We start from the raw sequence: 25,439 nt of genomic DNA on the forward strand, positions 1-25,439 counted from the left end.
CATGTACTATAAATATATTTATCAATTAATTTGCGTTTGTTTTTAAGTACATAATTTGTTTTAACAATTAATTTTAAAATGTTTTATTTCAGATTTAAGACATTTGATTAAAATTTATTCATGTTAAATAAAATTAATAATTTCTTTTGTATAAGATACAATGGAATGCATATTCAATGTATATAAATTGTTTTGATTTTTTTCTGTATAATTTTGATGTTATAATAATAATTATGTATAGCCTTATCGAAAATTTGGTTTCATTTAGTTTAGAGAATGGTGTTTGCGTATAGCAGATAAATGCAAGAGTCAATTGGACTAGTTGAATAGTTCTCAAGATACTATCGAAAACCTCTCAAAAATAAAGAACTTTGGGCGAATCATAAAACATACTCAACCAATCGTTAAATGAACCCGTGTTATTAATCCAAAAAATACATTATTTAGATAGATGAAAAAATACATTATTTTAGAAAAATACATGATTTCGATGATGATTTGAGTTATCGACTAAAATATCATAAAAAGGGCGATTTGATTGTTTTAATTTTTTTTTTTTAAATAATTTTGACGTTATAATAATAAAAGTATTGACGTATCGAAAATTTGGTTTCATTTAGTTTAGCGAATAGCTTTTGTATGGCAGATAAATAGGAAGTGTCAATTGGACTAAATGAATAGTTCTCAAGATACCACTAAAAGCCTCTCAAAAATAAATAACTGGACGAAACTCTAAAAAATACTCGACCTATTGTTAAATTTTGGGTTAAATAAAACTATTAAACTAAAAAGTGCATATAATTGAGTTAATTAGATTATTGGATGGATAATTATCGTCTAAAATTTCATAAAAAGGGAATCGATTGCAGGTAATTACTTAGAAAATACTTTGTTAATAGTCCAATGATCTGATTTTAAATAAAATATTTTTCGGTTTTAATTACTCCAGCACAAAAATTGAGCACATTTAACGATTACATAAATATTTCACTAGATATTTCTCCAAAATGTAGAGCCTCAGACACCCAATGAATCCAATTTTTATATTTCTTGGGCCAAAATTATTCTATATACAGAGTCTTATCAAATACAAATTAATTCTGAAATTTTTTTGATGATTTTTCAAAGGGTACCATCCCTCGAGGAAATTAAAAAAAAAAACGAGACATATTTTGTAATCAATTTTGATAAATCTCCATACATAAGGTTTTTGAGATCCGCCCAAAAACTTATTTCTTGATTCGATTCGGAAAATCATAAATTTTTAGGGAAATGTATTTAAATAATTAAAATATAACACTAATTGTAAAATTTATTTTATAACATTAGGAAACATAAATTACAATTATCTATAATACTTAAATATCATATAAAAAACGAACGTAAGCAATAAAATACTAATAGTAACAAGTAAAATGAGCTTCCAAAGTATCTTGAAGATGCCGAAGATTTCAAGTCATTAAAAGGCGAATCCAGTCTTGCGGCATATGCCATTACTCGTGCAATGTACGGTTGTTCGTGCAAAGAATGGAATAAATGTGACATTGGGCCTGTAACAAAAATTTTATTGAAAAATTTATACATCCAAGCAATAGCTGTGGTATTTTATGTACATGTAGGAAGACGGAGATACTTTCTTCATTGTTGCAAGTATTCTTAATCAATTGATTATTTAAACATTGTTCATGAAACAAGAATTGGAAAAATAATTTTAATTTTCAATTGCTAACAGATCAGTGTAGATCTGTTCATATCGTATGAACAGGTTAATCAATATAGTAACTACACCGATCTGTTAGCCAATTGAAATTGGTCTCAGAAGAAAAATAATTTGATTATGAAAATAATGATATAGGTTTGTCCGCAAAAAACCGTTATAAAAATAAATTCATTAAAATTAATTTAAATATAAATATGAACACTTTTCGATAGACAAGTTATCATAGCCGTGTTTATCAATCAATAAAATTTCGTAAAAAATATGTTTTATCTGATTATCAGATGGTTGAAGGTCGTTCTAATGCTGTCTCCTGTACTAATAGGCTTCAGTATGAATGAAGTAGAAACTTCAATTTTCGATTCATTGCAATAGAAAACTAGGAGTATGCAAAATTGTTGAAAATTATACTGAAGTATTTGAATGAAAAAAAACTCGTAAGCAGGTAATATTTCCTCTCATAAGATGCTTTTTAAACAAAAGGGATTTTTATCTTTTCATGAAAATATCTAAAGGCAAAAAAATAAATTTTGAGCCGTTTAACTGAACTTGGAATATTTACCTATAGCATAAACAAAAACATCTGATCCACCATGAACGCCTTCATCATTTAAAATACCAGTTTGCTGACTGTAGGTAAAATCTTCAGTATTATTTGGCACCTTTCGATCAATATTTGTACCATTTACAGTTAATTGGAAATTATTAACACCACCCACCGCATAATTTAAAGTTGTATAAGGAATTTGATTAATTTTTGAAATTCCTGCAATTCCTAATACACTAGATCCACGTTCTGCATATCCACTAAATGTTAATCCATGCGCATGATCGGCTGTTACAATGATTAATGTATCATCAGTATCAACTATACTTAAAGCCTTTTTTATCGCATCGCTAAATACAGATGTTTCATCTAAAGCTCTGCGAGCTGTGCCACGATGATTTGCTTGATCAATTAATCCACCTTCTACCTAAAATAATCATAAAACTTATACGATTTAAATACGTAAAGTTGGAAAATAGGAATAGAAGATTGTGTGTAATCATTTACAAGGTTAACTTCTAGTTTTGTTTAAAACAACAACTGAAATATACAAAAATTAAAAAAACCCCCGACAAATGCAGTTTTTTCCTTATGTAGCTTTCTCCAAACTGAACCGATTTTCTTGAAACATAGAACACTTCATTAAATTAGCTTTCAAAAAAGAATCAAAATCGGTGCATCAGTTTAAGTGCTATGATGTCACAAACAGACCCACATGGAAGTCAAACTTATAACATCTTTTTTTTTTTAGATCGGGGACTAAATAAATTGTTTATCGCTTAACTCACCATTAAAAAGAATCCATTAACGTATTTTTTCAATAATTTAACAGCAACTTCTGTCATATTTACTAAAGATGGTTGACCTAAATCGCTACGATCCCGTTCATAATCGTATGGCATATGACCATTTGCATAAACACCTAGTAAATAATCGACCTCATCTGTATTTACATTGTATAAATCTTTAGTATTGGTAACATAAGCATGATTCAATCGTCTAAGTTTTTTGTCTTCTACCCATTCTTCAATCAAATTTTTTCCATCTGTTCGAACACATGTCCAATTATCATATTTCCAATTTTCAAATTCTGTTTTATAATTTGGATTTACTGTTTGCATACCTCCTCCCATAATCACCTTAAAAACAAAACAAAAGCATTATTATTTGGTCAAATTACATTTTATGGTATAGAGTACGAGATGGTTATTTTGATTTTAGTCATAGAGATATTATAAGAAAGGGTGTGCAAGTGTCTATGCTAGCCATAAGTGAGAGAGAACGCTGCCTCTCACAAAAGCATTATTATTTGGTCAAATTACATTTTATAATATAAAGTACGAGATGGTTATTTTGATTTTAGTCATAGAGATATTATAAGAAAGGGTGTGCAAGTGTCTATGCTAGCCATAAGTGAGAGAGAATGCTGCCAAGCTACTGCGCGTCTCTATGTATTACATGATGACGTCACCATAGAGAAAATGATACGGTAGCTCGACAGCGTTCTCTATTATCTGCAGACACTCTCACTGTTCTCTCCCGCACTCTGTATATATTATATCTATGGTTTTAGTACTTTCTATTTAAAGTCTTGGTAACAATTTACTTTAAAAATGAATATTATTAGCAAATTTACTTGTATTAATGTTTAAAAAAAGCTTATCATTCCCGAAGTAATGCGAAAGCAACGTGAAAATACCGGATATTTCATTCAGTAGATTGTGAAATCTGAATATAATAAATTCTTACTCGAGCATATTTTCCAGGCTCATCCTCAACTAACTGTCGAGCGATATCTTTACAAGAATTTCTGTAATCTTTTGGTATTACTGAATCGCATTCCCATTCTCTATCAGCTGTATGAGCATATAGTGACATTGGGGTGGCATGAGTAATCCTGGTCGTAGTTACAAACCCTGCAAAAGAAATATATAAGTAATTAATCAATTTTCTTTAGAGGTCACTAAAATTCGAAAACACAAACCTGTAGCTTTTCCAGCAGCTTGTGCCCATTTCATAATTGTGGATAAATGTGATTTTGTGTTGTTTGCAGCCATGCAATCTCCTCGTTTTACTGAAGCATCGACACCACCTGTTTTTGAGTTAACTTTTACACCTGAGAACATTGAGGTGGCTGTACTGGCTGAATCAGGAACCATGTGATCACCAGAATATGTCTGTAATGTATTAAAATCTTATAGTAAGAAGAATCGAACTAACAACCTTTAGCATTTTGAGTCGCCACTCTTCCTCTAAATAACAATATGTTGTGTAGCAACATGCATTTCTTCCCTGTCTGATGTTCTTTGGGAGAAGAAGATAACTTCTTTCTTCCACACTTCTTTTGAGAACTTTGGCTCACTTCATTTGTAATGCCAGTCAGTGTTGCCAGATATCCCGTTAAAACGGTGGCGCATTTATAATAATGAAGAATTTAAGTAAAATACCGTCTACCGTCTGTTTACCGTCTATCGTCTTTTTACTGAATTTACCGTTTTTTGTTCTAAATGATCTGGCAGCATTGATGCCAGTTGGCTGTTCCCGTAGGTTCAATCTCCATCACACATGACACAATTGTTTATGCTTATTAGTTACATAGTTAAAGTAAGTAAACGATGCCACTCTTTTATTATTGGTTGGACAGACGTTAAGTTTACAAAACAATTCAAAAAAATATTTGGATATACATACTTTGATAAGACCAGCATGAGGAAATTCTTCGAAAGCTAGTCTTCCACCCTCTCCATGCTTATAAATTCTGGAGGCAGCAACAGTATTTGGACCCATTCCATCTCCAACAAAAAGTATTATATTTTTGGCTTTACCTTTATTATGCCTAACATTTAATGCATTTTCTAATTCATCGTCTACTTTTTTTAACCAATATTCTGGATCTGTAATAAATAAAGAAAATCTAAATTTTCATCAAGGTATACATTCTAGAAAAGGACAATAGTATTTTATATTTTTTGAAATTTTTACAATATGGATAGCAAAAGATTATTTTGATCTATTTTCGGGCAGTAGGTAATGTAAGGAACAAAAATTTTACACAGTGTGTGGTCCAAGTTATATCAGCAGAACTTCATAAAGTGGTAAAATAATGTCAATTTCTCAATTAATACACTTATAGCCGGGAAAGCATCCTTTTTTTAGATAAGGATGCTTTAAAGCACCCTTCCCCCACGATTAAAGGATTTAGGTGATACATTATGAAAACCAATCGTAGAGATATGGGTATGTATTCCATCACCTCTTTTCGTGTAAAAAATATTTTTTTCCCTTAAAATTTCCCTTAAACACCCTGTATCTATAAAAAACCGCTTTTCGATCATAAATTGAGAATATTGAGAAATTGTCATTAATTTTACGGTATCTACTATATTTAATTAGTCCTGCTGTTATAGTTTGGAACACTCTGTATGATATTATTGAAGAGTGTGTTAAATACTTATTTATTCAAGTCTCAGATATTCAGTCAGTTTCTTAAAAAACAAAACCGATTAAAACCAAAATAATCGAGTTAGATTAATCGTCTTTAATTAAGTTGCTATTGTCAGTTGTTAGCCAAATAAAACATCAAGGTTTTTAGTTTAGGGAAAAAAAATTTGCAATGAAATATAGTCAGCGACAAATTATTTAGTGTAACTACGCCGTTATTTAGCTTTCTAATTATGTTAGCGAAGATTAACAATAGTTACTTAGTTTGTATAATTAGTGTAGGTACCAAGTAAGGGTTTTTCTGATTAATTGTAAAGGTATACTTGAACCAACGATTAAAATTTCTGACATTCTGACAAACATTTTTAGTTATTTCTTTTAGAGATAGAGCCAAGATTTAAGAGATAATAAAGCAAAGATTTAAGATAAATTCTTTTAGAGATAGAGCAAAGATTTAAGAAAAGAGCAAAGTTATACAAAAATTTTTATTTGAAGTATTTTTTCGAAAACCTTAAAGGTGAAAGTTAAAAATGCTTATTTTAGCACAATTCATCTTTCAAATTATGCTTTCAGATAATGTATATATGTAATATATATCAAGGTATACTAAGTTTAGTCCCAAGTTTGTAACGATTAAAAATATTGATGCTTCGAATTAAATTTTGCTATAGGTTTTCATAAAATCATTAGTCCATTTCCGGTTGTCTGTCTGTCTGTCTGCCGTCTGTTCATCATTCTTCAAGATAACTCAAAAACGAAAGGAGATATCAAGCTGAAATTTTTATAGCGTAAGTTCAGGACGTAAAAAGTGAGGTAAATGAACAGCATAAGTCAAGTGGGTCTTGGGTCCGTACGACCCAACTTATAAGTCGTTAGAGAAAGAACAAAAGTTTAAATGTAAAAAAAATTCCTTATAAAAAAATAAACAAATTTTGTTTGAAAGATTTTTTCGTAAACACCACTGTTTACCCGTGAGAGCGCAAATTATGCGCAAATTTTATAGTATGTATTATATGGGAATATCAGTTGTGTATATGTGAAATTTTTATAGCGTGTTAAAGACGTAAAAATGATTCGAGTTCGTAAATGAGCAACATAGGTCAATTGGGACTTGGGTCCGTAGGACCCATCTTGTAAATCGTTAGAGATAGAACAAAAGTTTAAATGTAAAAAATGAACTTTATAAAAAACTAAACAACTTTTGTTTGAAACAGTTTTTCGTAAACATCACTGTTTACCCGCGAGTGCGCAAATTAGGCGCAAATTTTATAGTATGTATTATATGGGAATATCAGTTGTGTTTATGTGACATGTATATATTTTGTAATGTGACAGTGTAATCAACACATGTCTATACATGGTATTTCAACAATTAACTTAGTCAATTGTTTGTTTTCAATTGTTAAATAGATATTCTGAAAATTTGGCAATTCAGAACGAAAGCTACTTATATGAGTAGGTACTATTACAAGTATTACCGTTTCGCCACTGTTTACAATTAAAAAGTTTCGAAATTGATATTATGACTTATTTTTTAATTTCCTCTTTAATTAATTAAAAGTTTTTAAGTAGGCCTCGTAAATAAATAAAATAATGCATATCAAATGAATTTAGTTAATTATTTTAATTATTACTGCTTTTATAGTTGGAAAATAAAACTAAACAACAGCAAGAAAGAAGTAAAAAGAAAAACCAGAATGTACTTGATATGTATTTCTTGAGAATGAAGAAGTCTTAAAGCTTCTCTAAAATCTGTTTTCATTTTATTATAATGCTTGCTTGTTGATCCAATTTTACAAGTCAAAACAAAGCAGCGGATCGACAACGGATCGACAAACAGCTTTTTATTTCGGAATTTGCTAAAACTTAGTACATACAGTAATTTTTATTTTTTAATTGTTTTTTAACAAGTGTTTACAAAATTTAAAAAACCTCCGACAAATTTTTAAACATGTCTATGTAGTAGGCTCTCCTTTAAATAACCGCTTTCCTTAAAGCATTTTCCAAACTGAACCGATTTTGAAGATCGTCGCTAAAGTCTTAGTTTTTTTCGGGTATGGAACCCTAAACTCACACGTAAAACATAGCTAAGAACACTCTTCATTAAATTACCATTCAAACGAAATACAAAAAAATCAAAATCGATTCTACCGTTTACGATCCCACAGACAGACAGACAGACACAGACACACAGCGGTTAAAATAACACCTCTTTTTTTAGTTCGGGAGTTAAAAAAATGCAAAATAGGGTTGAGAATGAATTTATGGCTTGTATTCTATTAAGTGGCACTGGATTCAATAATTTTTGAATTCTTCCAATACACCAACCACCTTAATATGATAGAAATATTAATTATTATTTGATTGAAAATTATATAATACAGTATCAGTAAAAAAAATTGTGCTATTCTATTAACCTTGATTGAGAAAAGCAATCAATCAATCATTGAATTAGTTCAATGTTAAAACTCTTTTATAGATCGTGAGCCCATAATGAATCGATATTTCCATAATTATTTTTGTCTGAAACTTCGAAATTATGCATTTTATCTAAATGGTAGCTCTGAACAACGTAAGAAGATAAAATTTACTGTAAATTTAAAGTACCTACATTAGAATCTCACTAATCCGAATCTAATAAAATCCGGAGGGTGTTGTATTAGTGGATTTATTGGATTATTGGAATTATACAGAAAAATTCAGTGAAATTCATTAGTGACGCACTGGATCGATAAAAATATACGAATACGGATTATCAAAGCCAAGATCCGCCGATAAAGATCTTTCACTTGTAGTGTAACTAGGTTAGATAGGAATAATGTAAAAATACCGTATAAGATAAATTTAACATTTTTAAGTGATTATGATCTCACAAGTGCCGAATTAAGCCAGCGTGGGGCCTGTAAAAAATTCTTTCAACGGATGTGTTTTTTTTAAATCTATCTGGGGCTGACCAAAAATACGATCCTTTCTTAAGCATTTCTTCTATTTCTCCAATTTTTCTTTTTTTAGTCTTCGTAAATCAACCTGAGGCCCCCGGAGTCTTCCAGATGCGCGAGTCCTGTAGCTACTCTTATATGGCTAATCCGCCACTGCACAGGCGTTGGGAGAAATGTGGAGAAGTGTCGAATTACTGAGACTACTATATTTATAATTAATGTAGTCTCTATTGCAATTTTTTAAAGTCGGTTTAAAAAACCTTTATATCATGACGTTATCACTAATATTTTCAGTATATATAAAAGACATTGACCCAATATTGATCTTTTAATAAAGAATAATATATATTTTATAAATAATTGTTATTAATATTAAGTGCGATCTTAAATAAACTGGTACTATCTTTAAATTCAATATTTTATTATAGCAATAAGTTTCGTGTGAAAACTAATTAAGATAAATATATTTGTGTAAATATTATAATAAATATTTGATAATTAATTTTTGGAAATTGTAATCAATTTCTTAGATTAGGTATACATATTTTTTCTGTTAAAAATATTTGTTGAAAAATAAAATATTTGATAAAATTGATGCTTAAAATATGAGGGTTGAATATAAATTCGAATTAACCATTGGTCACTTGTAGTTAAAAGTCATGAAGCGTTGAAACTATTAAATTGTAACTTTACGAATAGCTTTTAATGCGAGCTTCCAAAAAACTCCATGCTAATTTAACCGGTATTAAATTGGGTTGAGTTATCACGGATTGGTCTTTGGTAGATCGCATTCACTGTAAATTGACATAAATTATTTACTAAATAAATTTAATTGATGGCTGTAATTTACTCATTCTATTCTATTCGATCTTTAATTTACGAATTCTAACTCACTTTTCACGCCCTGAGCACGCTATAAAAGTTTCAGCTTGATATCTCTTTTCGTTTTAGAGTTATTGTGTTTACAGACGAAAAATGGTTTTTTTTTTTTCATACACATAGACAGACCATTTTAAAGTAGACATTTTACGGCTAAAATGAGCTTGGGTAGAGTATGAAAATCGAAAAAAACATCAAGACAGTTTTTCGTTGAAAAATGACCAATTTTAACAAGAAAATTTGAAAAATTTCGAATAAAAAATTATTTTACGGTTTCATAAAAATTCATGCTTATTCTGTAATAAAAAAGAAACACTTTCACCATGTTTCAGTTTTTTTGCGATTTTCTTACGAAATGTTGAAAAAAGTTCTGAAAAAAAGTTTTTTAATTTTTTTACTATGCCGAAGTTTTCTGTTGAACGTTTTTCGCTAGAAGGTCATTTTTCTCCCTAAATCGCAAAAAAGCGCTTTCAACCCCTAAAATCAACCCTCATTTCATCATTTCCAAGGGTCTCGAGTTTAATTGTTTTTTACTATGGTACTTACTTACACCCCAAACTAACATTTCCATCAAGTCGCTGGCTGTTAGTATTTTATTTGTCTCAAAACCTGAGTTAATTGTTGAAATACCATAGTGTTGATTACTCTATCACATTGCATTATACATATACAATTTATATAATACATACTATACAATTTACGCCTAATTTGCGCCCTCACGGGTAAACAGTGATGTTTACGAAAAAATGATTCAAACAAAAGTTGTTTAGTTTTGTATAAGGAACTTTTTTTACATTTAAACTTTTGTTCTATCTCTAACGGTTTACAAGATGGGTTTTATGGACCCATAGGTCAAGACCCAATTGACCTATGTTCCTCATTTACGAATTCGACCTCACTTTTTACGTCCTGAGTACGCTGTACGTTTTCAGCACGCTATAAAAATTTCAGCTTGATATATCTTTTCGTTTGTGACTAATTGTGATGACAGATAGACGACAGACAGACAACCGAAAATGGGCTAATTAGGTGATTTTATGAACACCTATCCCAAAATTTTTTTCATGGTAGCGATATGTTTAAGCGTTACAAACTTGTGACTAAACTTAATATACTATGTATATTTCATATACATGGTATATAAAAATTTTAATTAGCTTTTCCTTAAAAAATACGCGAAATCCTTGAATTATATCAGCTTTTGTATTATTATTAAAATTGTTAAAAAAATTAATATTCTTTAACCGATAATTTATTGTATTATATATAATTAATAAATTATTATAATATAAAGTATTTCTTTTTATACGAATTAAAAACCAATGGATAGTTTAAAAAAATTGAATACCCTTGAATTTAAAATAAATATTTGTTGTATAAATTTGTAGAAAAACGGAAATGTTATATCGGAACGTTATGTTAAAAAAAATATTATTTGTTTGTTGATGAATAAATAATTATTATGAATACATAAATACAGTGCAACCTTAATATAACGAACCTCAATATAACGATTTCCTCGATTTAACGAATTTTTCGTAATCCCCTTGAATTGTCCATAAGAGTCAATATAAAATATACCTCTACATTACGAATATTCTTTGCGTACAACCTCTATATAACGAATTTTCAACTATCAAGAAATAGTATAAATACATAGCAAATACATATACATATGTAGTAATTTGATAAAAATGTGTTATCATTTATTAGTATAAGTACGTAATACATATTGAGGTGAATAAAACTATCCTTTACCTCTTTATAACGAATTTTAGACCAATCTAACCTCAACATAACGAACCTCAGTTCAACGAATTACTTGATATAACGAATATTTACTGGTTCCCTTCAGATTCGTTATATCGAGGTTGCACTGTAATTCAATACGGTTCAATTAGATTGATTAGCAATTAAAATTTTTATGGATAAATTTATGATTTACTCAGGGTGACAAATACGGTAATACGGAAATGTAATACATGTTGAGCTATGTTTAGAATATACATAGGTAATTGTTGGCTCTGAATATTGCGTAACATCGCTCAAAGTTATGTCACAAACCGTCATAGATTTGTCATGATAAAATAAATTATTGTACTATTCATTGATGGATTATAGTAAAATGTATTTTCTACAATTTTGCTTTTGATTAATATTTTTTTTTATTATTTAGAGTTATATGAATGAAAGTATGAATTTTGCACAAAATTTGTATGAAGTTGAAGTATTTGCTTGTAAACGAGAATAGCACCGATTTCCCAATTTAGTGGATTTTGAAATTGGCCACATGTTTCTCTGTCAAGTGAAGGCACCTGGTTATTTAGTGAGCCTTTGGAAAGCATATTACACGGTAAGTTACGCATGACGTTTTCTACAATGCTAGTCTGGTATATATATATATATATAGTATTTATTTTAGCATAAGTATTATTACAGTATTGAACAAGGCTATCCACCAGAAGTATTGTGGGTATCACCAACACCTGTATGGGCCTAACGCATTAATAAACTCCGCCATAATTATTGCTCAATACAGTATACAGTATGGCGTTCACACCGATACTGACACAGTGATATCCACAAAAATTGCTTACCGTGTACTTGGTCACTATTCAACCTACCCAAGAACCTCAATTTTTTTTATAACATCTTGATATTTATAACTTTCAATTTTGTCAAAAGAAAAAGAGTTCCTTCGAGATTTTATCGAACTATATTAATCAAAGTCTATTTTGCTACAGAAAAAAGGAGATGCTAGGAAGTAAAAAAAAGTAAAAAAAAAAAAAAGCTTTTCTTACGATTAAAAAAAAGTTGTCGCCCAATGTAAAAAAATTAGCTTTCGAAAAAATACGATATTTCGAAAAATTTGCAAAATTTTTTTGCTAAAAAAAAGTGAAGATTTGTGAACTTATTGCTTACTCATAACTTCACAAAATATCAAAAACGAAAAAAAGTTATAAGCAAATGTAAAAACGACTATTTTAGCTCATTTTTTCAACTTTTCTCGGGACCTATGCATCCAAATCGGACTTAAAAGTCGGAAAAAAGGAGATGCTAGGAAGCTCAGTCGATTTGTGCAAATTGCTGGAGCACAGGGCTTCCACGAATTTTGTTTTGAAGCGAATTCTATTTGTGGTTAAGTACTCGACCTTTCTCTATATGTTTTCTTATCTGTCTCGCTGTGTTCTCCACAACTCGTCTCCAAGCTATGGCTGAGCTTTCACTGCGTCTGCTGCCTTGGGGTTTCTAGTCTAAGCTTTTACGAGCTATATCTTACGATGGTTTCCTTAGTATGTGACCGATTCACATCTATTTAATTAATTTCACTTCTAAATTTTTTAATTTTTGAAAATTTGATCAAAGGGCTCACCATGAATTTGTTGGTTTTGTAATGTTTTAATTTATTAAAAATAATGCAAGCACTAATATTCAACAGTGTTTATACATGGTATTTCAACAAGTAATTCAGTCAATTGTTTATTTTCACTTGTTTAAGTCAAATTTTCATTATTATTGCATTATTACAATATTACTTTTCCCAGGTCATTTCTTACATCCGAATAAGGATAATCAGTGTAAAAAAATTTTTCTTGGAGTTTTATGCAGGAAAACCTTTATTTTTCTGGGTTTTATTAGTAGGTATAATTTACAATAATATTTATTTTGTCATATTATAATGAGTTTTACTTTATATGTTCTTTTTGCCACGGTGTACCTATAGTAAGTGTAGATAATAAATGATAGTTAACTATCTTTTATTACCTACAATTTGTGTACACCGTGACAAAAATAAATTATGTAAAATAATTAGATAATGTCATAATTTAAAGCTTCAAAAAATTTCCCACACATTTAAATATAAAACAAATAACATAAGACTTATGCTAATTATTTATGTAAAATAATTATCGCGATAATTTAAAACAATTAAATATACTAACTAGATAGCTCAAGGTTGCTTTTTGCAAAAGTTTTCCCTCCAAAAAAATTTCGAAAATGAAATTTATTTCTCATTGTTTCAATTACTGTACTTTAGAGCCTATCATAATGGTGGGAGCGCACGTCAGTATATTAAGCATATCCATTTGTGGGAAAAATGGATGTATCCAGCTCTTCCACCACAATTATATTTTACTATTTATATTTATTAACGATTTTGACTTTGTGTGCAAACTATACGTTATATCTTTTTTCGAATTTTCAATGATAATTCACTGTTTTTATTCACCCCACAGTTTCTATTAACCCTGTTTTACACGATATATAATTTCTGGCCTTAAACTTTACAAATCGCTTTTTCTTAAAAAGATTCATTTTTAGAGATATATTTACCTATACAATCAAATTAGACTATTGATTATGTCATATAGAAAGGAACTAAGGCGTTCAAGGGTTTTTATTGCAGGAATTGTTCAATGAGTTATTAAAGAAAAGAAAAGCGCTATTAAATGGGAGGGTGGAAATTTAAGATAGAGGTAAAAAAACACCCATTTTGGTTTTTTCCAAATATCTCGTAAACTAAGCAAAATTTCATTGTAGAGAATTAAATTTTACATCGGATTAGTAATTTTTAAAAATAAAAAAAAAGTTCATGCCAAAACAGTTGAAAATAGGAAAAAAGAAAGTCAAAAATTGTTCTTTTGCTTTTTCGCCTGTATCTTTTTTTTTTTGGGCAAAGATAGGTATACAACAACAGACAACAAGAAAAAAGATAATTTCCTTTTAAATTTTATACTGAAAAATGTTTTTGGCTAAAAGTTCACCAAGATATAGCCATTTTCCACCATTCGCATTTTATTGTAAAAGTTATTGTTTCACTCAATGAAAAAAAGTATTTTACGACTTTATGTCATGGATCTTACTCGCTAGACATCGAAAATGGCAATCATTAAAAATTATTTTAAGTCATTTATATTTATAAATTTCTAATAGCATTTTGCTGATAACAAAAACTTTCCGGTATTTGTTTAATAACAAAAACTTTCCGGAATTTTGTGAAGCGATTCGTAGGTAATTATTTAGATAATATTTGTAGGTAAAATTAATTAAGAACAATTTAGATAATATCACGTTGTTATTTAACACAGTTATCAAAGGAAGCGATAGTAAAAACACGGTAACTAAAGGAAATGATTTCTATTTAATTCGAAGAATTGATTAATTCAGTATTAATCCAATTAATCTGCGAAACGGATGGCAAAATTGTTATCAAAAAACAAAAAATACTTTGTTACAGAAGAAAACAAGAAAAGAAACATAGCGCTTTTTTGTTTACTACTAATCAATGGCTAAGTTAACCGAACAAGATTCGCAAAAGTAAAAAAAAAAAAAAAGCTTTTCTTACGATTAAAAAAAAGTTGTCGCCCAATGTAAAAAAATTAGCTTTCGAAAAAATACGATATTTCGAAAAATTTGCAAAATTTTTTTGCTAAAAAAAAAGTGAAGATTTGTGAACTTATTGCTTACTCATAACTTCACAAAATATCAAAAACGAAAAAAAGTTATAAGCAAATGTAAAAACGACTATTTTAGCTCATTTTTTCAAGTTTTCTCGGGACCTATGCATCCAAATCGGACTTAAAAGACGTCAATCGATTGTTAGTCGCAAGAAAACCGTTTTTTTAAAAAATAAGATTCGAAAATTTTATCCAGGCAGCGGTAACCGAGATACTTCCGTTACACAATATCACGTTGATTTGTAGACAAAAAAAAAAAGTTATCATATAATAATAATGATTTGACAAATTGAAATAAAAAATCATATTGTAAACAATTAATTAATTACTTATTTATATTGCATGCGTGCGTATCTAGGTATAATAATTACTTGTTTAATCCATAAGTTCTATTAATTATTATTCGCCTTCAATTAACCATATAAATATTTATGTATAATTATGGTCTCGCATAATTTGCTATGACGGACTTGGTAATATCACCCAATACAATTAACCCCTTATTACAATTTGAAGAGATTGTTGCGGCGTCCAAGCTCTTAAAAACCCCGAAAATCCTTGATATTTCGACACAAAAAAGAGGGTGGAGTTACTGAGTGTTTGACACTCCCAAAAGACATTTCCTTGGCATTAACCCAACTAACATACAGATTTTCAACCTTCTATCTCAATTTGGAGGGTCTGTAACGATGAGCAAAGCCTTAAAAACATTGAAAAAATCCAAATTTCTGAATCAACCGCCTATTTTATTACATTGTTCTGCCTAACAACTCTGCATACCGAATTCAATCATTTAAACTAATGGGGGTCGCTGGACATTAGAAAAAAAATAAGAAAAATTTTCTCTAAAATATGACGTAATATCTAAAAATACAATTAATTATTAAATATAATATTTTATATATGCCTAATTTTGGTGATTTTTAAAAGAATTCATCAGCCAAATCGGAAAATGATAATCCTAAATATTCTCATACACTCACAGTTTTCCAAATTTCTGAATCAACCGCCAATTTTATTACATTGTTCTGCCTAACAACTCTGCAAACCGAATTTAATCATTCAAACTAATGGGGGTCGCTGGAGATTAGAAAAAAATAAGAAAAATTTTCTCTAAAATATGACGTAATATCTAAAAATACAATTAGTTATTAAATTTTCAATATATGCCTAATTTTGGCGATTTTTAAAAGAATTCATCAGCCAAATCGGAAAGTGATAATTATAAATATTCTCATACACTCACAGTTTTTAAGACACTGCCTTAAATTTGAATTGTAGATATGCATTAACAAGCTAAGTTAGCTTACATAGCTGTAATTTAATTTAATTTCTTTTTCAAATTTATAAAACCAGTTTACTTAACAAATTTTGTAAAATTTGTTTAATCATTAAAAATGACAATAATATTTTCCGAGTTAAATCTAATAGAAAATACCTTTTGTTGAGAAAGCAATTTTGGCACAAAGGAACTGGCATGTCAAAAATAACTATTTTTGAATAAACATTTTTTATTACAAGCTTCTTATTAATTCGCTTATTTGCCTTTTTATCTGACTCTTGTGTTATTCAGTTTGAATTTTGTATTTGAATTTTCAGATATTTCCCGATCGCAGGGCAGGTATACATTACCCATATACAGGAACTTTGTGCCTTTTTTAATTTGACATTTAAGTGAAACTCGAAAAATAAGTTTAATCGAGGAAAATGCCTTAAGCGAAAAAGGTTTGATTCAAAGATACACAACTAATACGGGTATTAAATTTAGTATCGGGGGTCAATTAAAAACTCACTTTGATTCGTAAATGTCAAAGATTAGACGAACGCTTTAAATTAGAAAGTTGTTCTTTATAAAAATCTAAATATTTTTTATTTGAAACATTTTTTGTAAGCCAAATAGTTTATACATAAAAATTGGTAGCAAAAATCAAGCTTTTTGCGTGTTTCTTCATTCAATTTGAACAAAATGATCTTTATAGAAACAAACCACTGTTATTAGATTTATTAAAGAATGCTTAGATTTCGCAGAAACAATTATACGAAGTATAAATTTTGATACAAAAAATAATTTTGGTAGAAGAATGACTCTAAAAGGAATGTCATCAAATAAGTAAAATCTATGACAGTATAATCCTCACAAACACAATAAAATCTGGTATGCGTGATACTTTCGGCAGTTTGTAAGCACGCATACCAAGATAATTATGAATGTGACATTAAAACGCGTGAAATGATAAAAGAAAAGGTTTACGTGATAATGGATCAAATTTACTCCCTGTCACACCATTCAAATAGGTGTGGGTGACCTTTCCGGCTAAAAATCATTGGTCGGTCGGATTTTTTCTCACAAAATTCTATATGAGATTAATCAAAATCCGTGATGACGAAAAAAAATTATGGAAATTTTATAATACATAATTTATTTAAAATATTTCCGGCCAATCAAATCCACGCCGACCAAGCAAATCTTGTTTGTCTAAGTGCTAACTTTTATTTTTTTATTAAAAATATTAGAATCCGTATCACGGAACTTTCAGGATTTGTGGCTTCTGGGCTATTATACCCTCTACACAATTATCATCGTGTAAAATTTAAAATTATCTTAATCAGAAATGTATTTTGTTGGCTTACGAGAGATAAAAAAAATACAAAATACATACAAGGTCCTTCAGGATCTCAACTGACAGTTTAAGGTAAAAATACTTATTTGAATATGCTTTCATGTGAAAAAATTATCATTTACACTATTTACAGTAGTTAGCTTTATTATCTCTATAAACTATAAATGCGAAAGTAAGCATGTCTGTTTGTTTGTTTGTTTATTTGTTACGCTTTCACGCTAAAACTAGCGAATGGTTTTTAATGAAATTGTACAGAAATATTGCTCATACTTCACAATAACACATGAGATATATATTATAAAGATATAGATATTATTAAAAAAAATAAATAAATTTAATTAAACATTACCATAAATTACAGATTTAGGTAAAAATGGTCAATATAAAATATTGCACGGGCATATTTTCTGATATACTCAATGAATAATTACGACTATTATACATTGAAAAAAATAGAAAATCATACACATATTTTACCTGTGTAAAACAATCCTTACCATTATTTCGAGTGTTATAGAAGCGGGATAAGCGAGAGCAATGTTTATCAATCTTTAACTGTTAAACCCATCGAAGCGGGTGGGTATCATTCTAGTGTTTTTATAAATTGTCTCGTCAACAATATAAACACAACATATGCTTAACACATGTATAAATAGTATTCAATTTTTTGGTAGTTTATTATTGTCACCTCAAAAAAGAAAATAAATCGATAATTGTAAAAAAAAACAAGTGAAAACAAACAATTGACTGAGTTATTTGTTGAAAACCATGTATTGGTTACACAATCGTTTGTTTTTTTACGTCATGTAAGTAAGGAAAGATTGCCACTCTAAAACACAAAGTAATAAAAATATCTTTCTTCTCACTTCCTCAGTTTCAACCAAATTGTTTATTTTTTTATAAACATTTTTTACATTTAAACTTTTGTTCTATATCTCTAATGGTTTACAAGATGGGTCCTACAGATCCAAAACCCAATTGACCTATTTTGCTTATTTACGAACTCGACCTGACTTTTTAAGTTATGAACAAACTATAAAAATTTCAACTTGATATCTTATTTCGTTTTTGAATTGATCACAAACAGACAGACAAACGAACAGATGGAAACCGGAAATGAACTTTTTAGGTGATTTTATGATCACCTACACCAAAATTATCTTCGTAGCATCAATCTTTTAAGTTTTATAAACTTGGAACTAAAAATTAACCTATGTTGCTCATTTAGGAACTCAAATCACTTTTTGCGTCTTGAGTACATTATAAAAGTTTCAGCTCAACACCTATACCAAAGTTTCGCAATATTTCTAAGTGCTACAAATCTGAGACTAATATTAGTATACCTTAATACATATTTCATATATACAGGGTATAAAAGATGAACTATATTTAGAAACAACGACAATTCATTAATACCTACAATAATTTTCCAAGTCAGAAAGATATTGGTGTGATCCACATGCCATAACCACCACGATTTGTTATGTACTGTGTAATTGGTGGTATGTATATACATTTATGTACTGGTAGTAACAATTAGGGTCATTTAAACTCTCCGAGAGGAAATATTTGCTTATTCAACCTTAATAATAATATTCTTATTCAAGTTTAATTTACATCGACGATTTTTACAAATGCAACAATAAAAAAAACATTATGGATTTATTAAATTAAATAAATTAAAAAAAGGTTTGTATTTTGGTATCCTTAAATTAATAAATAATAGACTGATTACGATTTATTAATAAAATTTATAATAATTTATTTGTTTAAAGAATTTATAAAATAAAATATTTAGACAGTATAAATTATATTGAATCATATACATTCTGTTGCTGTCTGTCAATAATATTTGCAACAAGTCGACCATAATAGGTGGACCATTATATAGGTCGACAAGTCGCCCATTTTAATCTATAATAGGTCGTTTTGCACTTGGCCAATCAAAAAAATTACTTAAACAAAAATTGTAGAGTTTGATGGAGGATATCTTGCTCCGACATCAGATTGCACCTAGTTCTTCGGGTTGCTTTAATAGCAAATTTAGATTTTAAACGATAAGACATAAAATAACACTTTAAATTAGAAAGTTGATCCTCATAAAAAATTTACAATTTTTGCTTAAAGCATTTTGTCGAAAAAAGGTTAGCTTTCGGAGGAAATGCGACTTGAAATATGTCATTATTGCATTTATTCGAAAGAAAATACTCGTAAAGTTTATGGATAATTGTAGGTCAAAGTCATGGACACAGGTGAATGTCCTCTGTTGCCCTTAATAACTTTTGGATAAAGCATTTTTCTGTAGTTAGGGTGTTTTCTTTCGATTAAATGCAAAAATGACATATTTTTAAGACGAATTTCCTCCGAAAGCTGACCATTTACGAAAAAATGTTTTAGATAAATATATGAGTTTTTTTTATGAGGATCAATTTTCTAATTTAAAGTGTTATTCTATATCTTAACGCTTAGAATTTAAATTGGCTATTAAAAAAACCCGAAGAACTTGGTCCATGATGTCAGAACATGATGTCTTCAAACTACAAAACAAGCCATAATAGATTAAAATGAACCACCCTGTAGGTATATTTACTTTTACCAAAAAAAAATTAATTTGTCTCTACTGATTCAATAATGTACTTTATAAAGTAGGTATTGTTGTAAATAGTATATTTATTTACAACAATACCTACTTTATAAAGTACATTATTGAATCAGTAGAGACAAATTAATTTTTTTTTGGTAAAAGTAAATATACCTACAGGGTGGTTCATTTTAATCTATTATGGCTTGTTTTGTAGTTTGAAGATATTTTGGCACAAATCTATTATCTAGAGTAGACATATTTATTCAAAGATCTGGTGATGATTGAATGATGTAACTTTCAAAGTGGGTCGTATACTTATATAATGTCTACTGGCTATTATTTATTATAAAATTATACGGTTACAGTAACAGATGTTCTTCTAATTTAGGAAAAATTTCGAGTAAGCAAATATCGTTTGGTGTTCTTAAGAAAGGTGTTCTTAGTAGGAGGCAATTGCATATAAATTATTGAAGTAATTAATCAAGTGAGAAGCACTGCTCCTTGCAGCATTCTGAGTACAGTCGTCAGTTTCGTTAAAAAATAATTAATTATACCCGCATTAAAAAATTAAGGCAAATAGTAATTAAACCAAAAAAACCACAAGAAGTCATTAATTTACTTAGATTTTAAAATACCATGTTTTGTCAGATATTTTACAAATAAGAAACAAAATTGAAAACGGTGTTATAAAATAGGCTGATTTAGAAATCCCATAACTCTGAATTAGCGTAAGTCGGGGTAGCGTCGGTAAGTAACGGATAGTGAGATATGACGAGGTATTACTATATTCATCAGTTGTAAGCTTGTCATGTAATTAAAAATTTTCGAAGCCTTATGGAACCATACAACTCACTTACAGAATTTTTCCAAATAAAAAATTTTTTAGACTTGGCATAACGACATCACATTCGACGTTTAAGCCTAGTAGTGTAAGCATTCATGGAAAGGGCGCTTTTGGTAATGTGAACTATTTATATTTGGAGAAAGTGGTGTATAATGATCGCTCAGGGTAAAATGATCTCTCGTTGGTTTGAGTTACCATTAAAGCAAACTAGTATATTTATCGATAGATGGTTTCCGCGCGATCAAATTAACCATTCAACAAAGACTTATGGTGATGTATAAGCTAATTTGTGTTTCGTAGCAAAAATATTAATTTTACTGCTTATGATTTATAGTAAGACAGATTTCAACGTAAAATTTATTTTTCGGTATTAGTTTTTGCGGGCTGGTTATTTTTTCTCTTGACTTTTGTTGACTTTTATCATTATAACACATTTTCATAGGCATATAATAAATTTTAAGGTCAGTTTTTATGACGAAATTCAAATACCTATGCCGTTACGGGTAAAATGATCCCCTTTATATAGGTTAAAATGATCCCTATTTTGTGTGTAAAATTATAATAAGATAAAATGATCCCCCATCAGGTAACGGGTCTTGAATGTGTTGATTTAGATGAATTTACCTGTGATTTTTGTTTTCATACTAATCGTTGATGTTTAAAAGAACAGTTAATATTTTATGTGAACTGTTTGATAAAAAATGCAATAGTATCATTTTACCTACTATCCTGACAAAACGGTCGGTCAAAACGATCCCTTTTGAGAAATATTGAATATTTCTAAAAATTTGAACAGATCAAAAGAAATTTACATACTAATATTGTAACATTTGAATAAAGAATTGGAAAATATTTCGACTTTATACATATGTCGAATAGTTTGGCTATAAATTACTTTTTTTCTTAGGGGGATCATTTTAGACCACTTTCCCCTACGGGGGATTATTTATATTAGTAAGCGCGCGATCCATCCGTATTTAATCTTAAATTCCATGAGATAATACAAAATCTGATTACCAAAGGATTTAATAATAATAATAAGTAAAAAAAAAGACAAATTTCCACAAAAGAGTCACAGGCGTGAATTTTTTTTTAAATATGTAAATAAAAGTTTTTTTAGCTATTGTGTTCTGTGGATAATTTTGTATTATCAACCTGACCTATGTATTTGAAAAAAACAATAGCCATGTTTTAGTTGTTACATATTATAAATATCAACGAAACACGTGTAGGTACTGTAAAAATTTTATCTATTTAAAAAAAAAACACATTGATAAATAAACCTTCAAATGATTGGGATTCATTACGTCAATTATATATATTTTGATATACTTAAAAGCAATTTTTCAAGGTTTCACTTCACAGTGGCGAAAAAAGCTATGATTTTGTTTACTTCTCTTATGATAAAATATCAGATAAGGGAAAATGAGCATCTGTGACGATTGGCCATAAAATATCGAATTATATTTGCCTCTTTTTATTGTATTTACGTTGAGGTAGTCATATCTCCCAAAAATGGACTATGATATTCAGTTTTCAGGCAGATTTTTAGCTTGACCTGTATATATAAGAATCTAATACAATTTTTCTGTTAAGGGTGTTCCCAAAAAACTACCTTAAATCGTGTATATTCATTCTCATTAATGCCTTTTATAAGCCGGTAATTTTTATACCATGTATATGAAATATACGAAGGTATATTAAGTTTAGTCCCAAGTTTGTAACGCTTAAAAATATTGATACCATGAACAAAATTTTGGTATAGGTGTTCATCAAATCACCTAATTAGTCCATTTCCAGTTGTCTGTCTGTCGTATGTCGTCTGTCATCTTTCTGTTCGTCTGTCATCGCGATTACTCAAAAACGAAAAGAGATATCAAGCTGAAATTTTTATAGCGCGCTGAGGACGTAAAAAGTGAGGTCAAGTTCGTAAATGAGCAACATAGGTCAATTGGGTCCTGTCTTCTTGTAAACCGTTAGAGATAGAACAAAAGTATAAATAAAAAAAATGTTCCTTATAAAAAAATAAACAACTTTTGTTTGAAACATTTTTTCGTAAACATTACTGTTTATCCGTGAGAGCGCAAATTATGCGCAAATTGTATAGTATGTATGTTTTGGCTATATCAATTATATATGTGTGACATGTATGTATGTGTAATGTGATAGAGTAATCAACACTGTCTATACATGGTATTTCAACAATTAACTCAGTCAATTGTTTGTTTTCACTTGTTTTAATACCCATTACGGTCTAAATTTATACATTCGAGTTGTTATAGGTAGCTTTTTTAACATATAAATTCCTGTATTGAAATGCTTTTAAAGGCATTCTTTATGATAAGGATAATTTTCTTAAAATTAATTTACTCTACTAATATTCATTAGTTAAAAGCGTAACAAATATTTTACTATAAAGAAGAATATAACAAGTGATGAAATGAATGGCATTTGTGTTAAAAAAAGGACTATTTCTTCTAAGTGGCCTATATGGTATATATCGAAAATTTTACTCTTAATTTTCGTCTAATTTTCCGAAATACTTACAGAAATCATTCCAAAATTTGAAATGTATAAGTCTTAAAAATCATACACTGTTTTATTGGGAACGTCCTTAATGAGTCCAGGGCCCGATCTAGCTATTTAGCCCCTCCGGATAAAAAAATATTCTCCGCGCTTTATACTCATACCACACACAGAGTGTCTTTTTGTTGAAAATAAGTTGACATATGCTTGAAACTCGATAAATAAATTTAATCGAAGAAAATGCTTGAAACAAAATATATAAGTTTCAAAAGAACAAATCTTATACCGGCATCGCGATTTCGATTCAATTTGATACGAAAAAATGCGAATTTTGTGTAAAACTTTTCAGTCCATATTTGCTTAAACTATGTATACGGTTTGCGTTAAAATGATTCGGACAAAAAATTTTACTTTTTTAATCAACAACTTTCTTAAAGTGTTCATCTATCGATTAACCAGTTGATGAAGTAGCGTGAGATTAAAAACCTAAGTCACGTTTAATGACTGCGTAAGATGTGCGCCTACACTCAACATTTTTCTTTTGAATTATTTTTATCGATAAAAGTTATTTTTCGAGCTTCAAGCATATGTCAACTTTAAAAAGCCACTCCGGCTCGGCTCGTCCTATCCCTCCCGGATCGGGCCCTGAAAGGCACTTTGCAAGAATGAATGTAGAGAGCATCCCAAGCTTTATAACATTTAAATTTACCTTACAATTAACATTATTTTGTACTTTTTAGTCCACATGTTAAAATAGCGTATTTTCTTAGTTTTTTAAAATATGTTATGATTTTACAATTTATCGAATATCATTAGTTAAAAAATAGATAGAATTTGGAAGAAAGTATTATTTGCATATCTTAACTCAATTAAATTCTACAACTGTGAATTTTGATTGATATTTTTTAAAAAAAAGTGACTAATGATTCATAAAGCTGCCCTCCGAGAGTCCAGTCCATAATCAAAGTTTGGAAGGCTGACTCGCTATAATTTTATTACAAACATAAGTATTTGATATTTTTGAATCACTAAAACTCATAGACTATCCCAACCACAAACTTTGTAGACATTTCCGGTGTGACTGCCACAAAACGGATAGAATCAAACTGTCCTAGACGCTTCACTTCCCTTCTTTTCAACAAAGCAGGTTTCTTGTCACGAGTAGATTAAATACATCAACAATGAATGATAGCAATTCAAAAACTTACATAGATAAATAAGTAAAAATGTAGAATTCTAACTTACCTTCACTAATACACCACCCGGTAAATTCCAATAACACAATACATAAAATACAAACGAATTTCATTTTTAAATAAATAATAAATTAATGATAATAATTAAATTGATGAATAATAAATTAAAATTAATAAATAATATTTTTTAATACATATTTTTTTATTTAAATAAATAAATATGTTTAGTATTTATATGCGAACTGAATTATTATGAATAGAAAAGTATCTTTTTTTTGCACATATAGATAGATAGATAGGTATTATAATATGTTTTATACAAGCGCAGTCCAAACACAGCCAGGCACACAACAGAGACAACTACTCTTCAGTCACTGTTTCAGTCACCAGTGAAATGAATAATTGTAATACCTTAACAGTTTGAGTTTTATAACTTGATTCTGATTGTGTATACTTATCACATATTTTTATACTATTTATTTTTGTTTTAATAGTATTAATAAAAAAAAAAGATTTGTTAAACTGTTAGTCCTTAGATAATTTTTTTAAAAGGAAATCCACTAAGTTATCAGTAGCCACATTTAAAACTGATAAACGTTACAGACTGGACACTGAGACAGATATTATCAGTTTTCCTGACGCTCTATACTTGAATTGTTTTATCGAGGACAACCAATTAAATTGTA

The 25,439-nt window shown here is 29.1% G+C and overlaps 1 protein-coding gene across 1 annotated transcript; it reads right to left on the minus strand.

The window, feature by feature from the left end:
• Positions 1-1,294: 1,294 nt before the first annotated feature.
• Positions 1,295-24,959, minus strand: LOC123299699 (alkaline phosphatase-like). The gene is made up of 7 exons (XM_044882002.1): positions 24,803-24,959; positions 4,956-5,158; positions 4,249-4,441; positions 4,014-4,180; positions 3,053-3,403; positions 2,280-2,691; positions 1,295-1,550 (listed from the first exon to the last, which is right to left on the minus strand). Exons 1-7 carry the CDS (start codon positions 24,864-24,866, stop codon positions 1,366-1,368), a joined length of 1,575 nt encoding a protein of 524 aa, XP_044737937.1. The 5' UTR covers positions 24,867-24,959; the 3' UTR covers positions 1,295-1,365.
• Positions 24,960-25,439: the final 480 nt, after the last annotated feature.

Source organism: Chrysoperla carnea, chromosome 5, assembly GCF_905475395.1.
Source record: "Chrysoperla carnea chromosome 5, inChrCarn1.1, whole genome shotgun sequence".
In the NCBI taxonomy this organism is placed as follows: domain Eukaryota; kingdom Metazoa; phylum Arthropoda; class Insecta; order Neuroptera; family Chrysopidae; genus Chrysoperla; species Chrysoperla carnea.

Bases quoted from the DNA above. Each gene is read 5' to 3' on its own strand.
- LOC123299699 (XM_044882002.1), bottom strand. From the start codon at position 24,866: ATGAAATTCGTTTGTATTTTATGTATTGTGTTATTGGAATTTACCGGG. The intron at 5,159-24,802 runs GTAAGTTAGAAT...TATTTATTACAG, and splicing joins CGGGTGGTGTATTAGTGAAG to ATCCAGAATATTGGTTAAAA. The intron at 2,692-3,052 runs GTGAGTTAAGCG...TGATTATTTTAG, and splicing joins TTAATGGATTCTTTTTAATG to GTAGAAGGTGGATTAATTGA.